General features: G+C 42.1%; 1 protein-coding gene across 1 annotated transcript; it reads left to right on the top strand.

Annotated features, from left to right (window-relative positions):
* Positions 1 to 269: 269 nt before the first annotated feature.
* Positions 270 to 953, top strand: Gm20936 (predicted gene, 20936). Its single transcript, XM_017318839.2, has one exon. It carries the CDS (start codon positions 270 to 272, stop codon positions 951 to 953), a length of 684 nt encoding a protein of 227 aa, XP_017174328.1.
* The last annotated feature ends 615 nt before the right edge of the window (positions 954 to 1568 follow it).

Raw genomic sequence — 1568 nt, 5'->3', positions numbered from 1 at the left:
TTTAGCATAGTCTTCTTCACATGCTCAGAAGTTCTCGTAGAGAAGAGTCTTGGTCCAGCATTCACTCCCAACCCATAACCATTGCCCATCAGGAATTCATATATATGACAGAGGCAACAGCATTGTGTCTGGCGTAAACGGGCAAGATCTTCAGTCCCAGGCAATGGGCAAGTATGATATTTGAAGAGAATGGAAGCCACTTAGACAGTGTGATCTAGCACAACAGGTCTACAGCCAGGTAGAAGACAATACCTCTGAAGAGTCTGAGCATGACATCACTCAAGAAGAAGAGTAGGAGGAAGCCTTCTTCCCAGGCCCTGGGGAATATTGTTGGCTGCAGAATTTCTCACGGGTGGAAGGAAGGTAATGAGCCTGTCACCCATTGGAAGGCCATCATTCTAGGTCAACTGCCAACAAACCCTTCTCTTTATTTGGTGAAGTATGACGGAATTGACACTGTCTACGGACAGGAGCTCCACAGCGATGAGAGGATTTTAAATCTTAAGGTCTTGCCTCACAAAGTAGTTTTTCTTCAGGTGAGGGATGTCCACCTCGCCAGCGCCCTGGTTTGCAGAGAGGTACAACACAAATTTGAGGGGAAAGATGGCTCTGAGGACAACTGGAGTGGGATGGTGCTAGCCCAGGTGCCATTCTTACAGGACTATTTTTACATTTCCTACAAGAAGGATCCGGTCCTCTACGTCTATCAGCTCCTGGATGACTACAAGGAAGGTAACCTCCACATCATTCCAGAGACCCCTCTGGCTGAGGCGAGATCAGGTGATGACAATGACTTCTTAATAGGTTCCTGGGTGCAGTACACCAGAGATGATGGATCCAAAAAGTTCGGAAAGGTTGTTTACAAAGTTCTAGCCAATTCTACTGTGTACTTTATCAAATTTCTCGGTGACCTACATATCTATGTCTATACTCTGGTGTCAAATATCACTTAAATTAAAAAAAATCACAAAGTACAGAAAAGTAAACTTATAGGATTGAAAAAAATGTTTATTTTCCTGTGTTGGGTACCTATGGGTCTTTGACAACCTCAGTATCTTTGTCAATAAAATTTGTTTTGTTCTAAAAATTAATACGTGTGACATGACATGCTTTTAGTGAACACATTGTTGGAAGAGATGGACTATGGTGGAAAGAACATCAAAGCAAGATGAAAGTTGCATCGCAGGCTGGAACAGTGCATACATCTAATATTGCACAGGCTAAAATGGACAGGACTTAGATTCTGTGGTCTGCATAGTGAGCAAGGAATTGGAGATATGACTTAGAGGAGCAGGGATGGCAGCAAAAGATGGATTTTTAGGAAGAAGGGGAGAAAGACAGGACATAGATAGAATCTCTGGAATGAAGTCTGAGGGAGAAACAACAAGTTGGGGGAAAGAGTGATAGATAAAAGGAATGTGGCCTTGTTACACAAAGTGCAACCCAGAAAACTGATCCAAAGAGACTCAGAAATCAGACAAAATCAGGTTTCATTTGAATAATGAAACCAAATGAAACTTGTCTCTCATTTTAAGATTTATTATCTTTATTTATATGGGTGGGTAGTA

This window comes from Mus musculus, chromosome Y (assembly GCF_000001635.26).
Source record: "Mus musculus strain C57BL/6J chromosome Y, GRCm38.p6 C57BL/6J".
NCBI lineage: Eukaryota > Metazoa > Chordata > Mammalia > Rodentia > Muridae > Mus > Mus musculus.
Note: the sequence above shows the minus strand (reverse complement) of the source record. Positions and strands in the feature narration are given on the sequence as shown.

Excerpts from the sequence above, each read along its gene's own strand:
- Gm20936 (XM_017318839.2), top strand. The coding sequence starts at position 270 with ATGACATCACTCAAGAAGAAGAGTAGGAGGAAGCCTTCTTCCCAGGCC.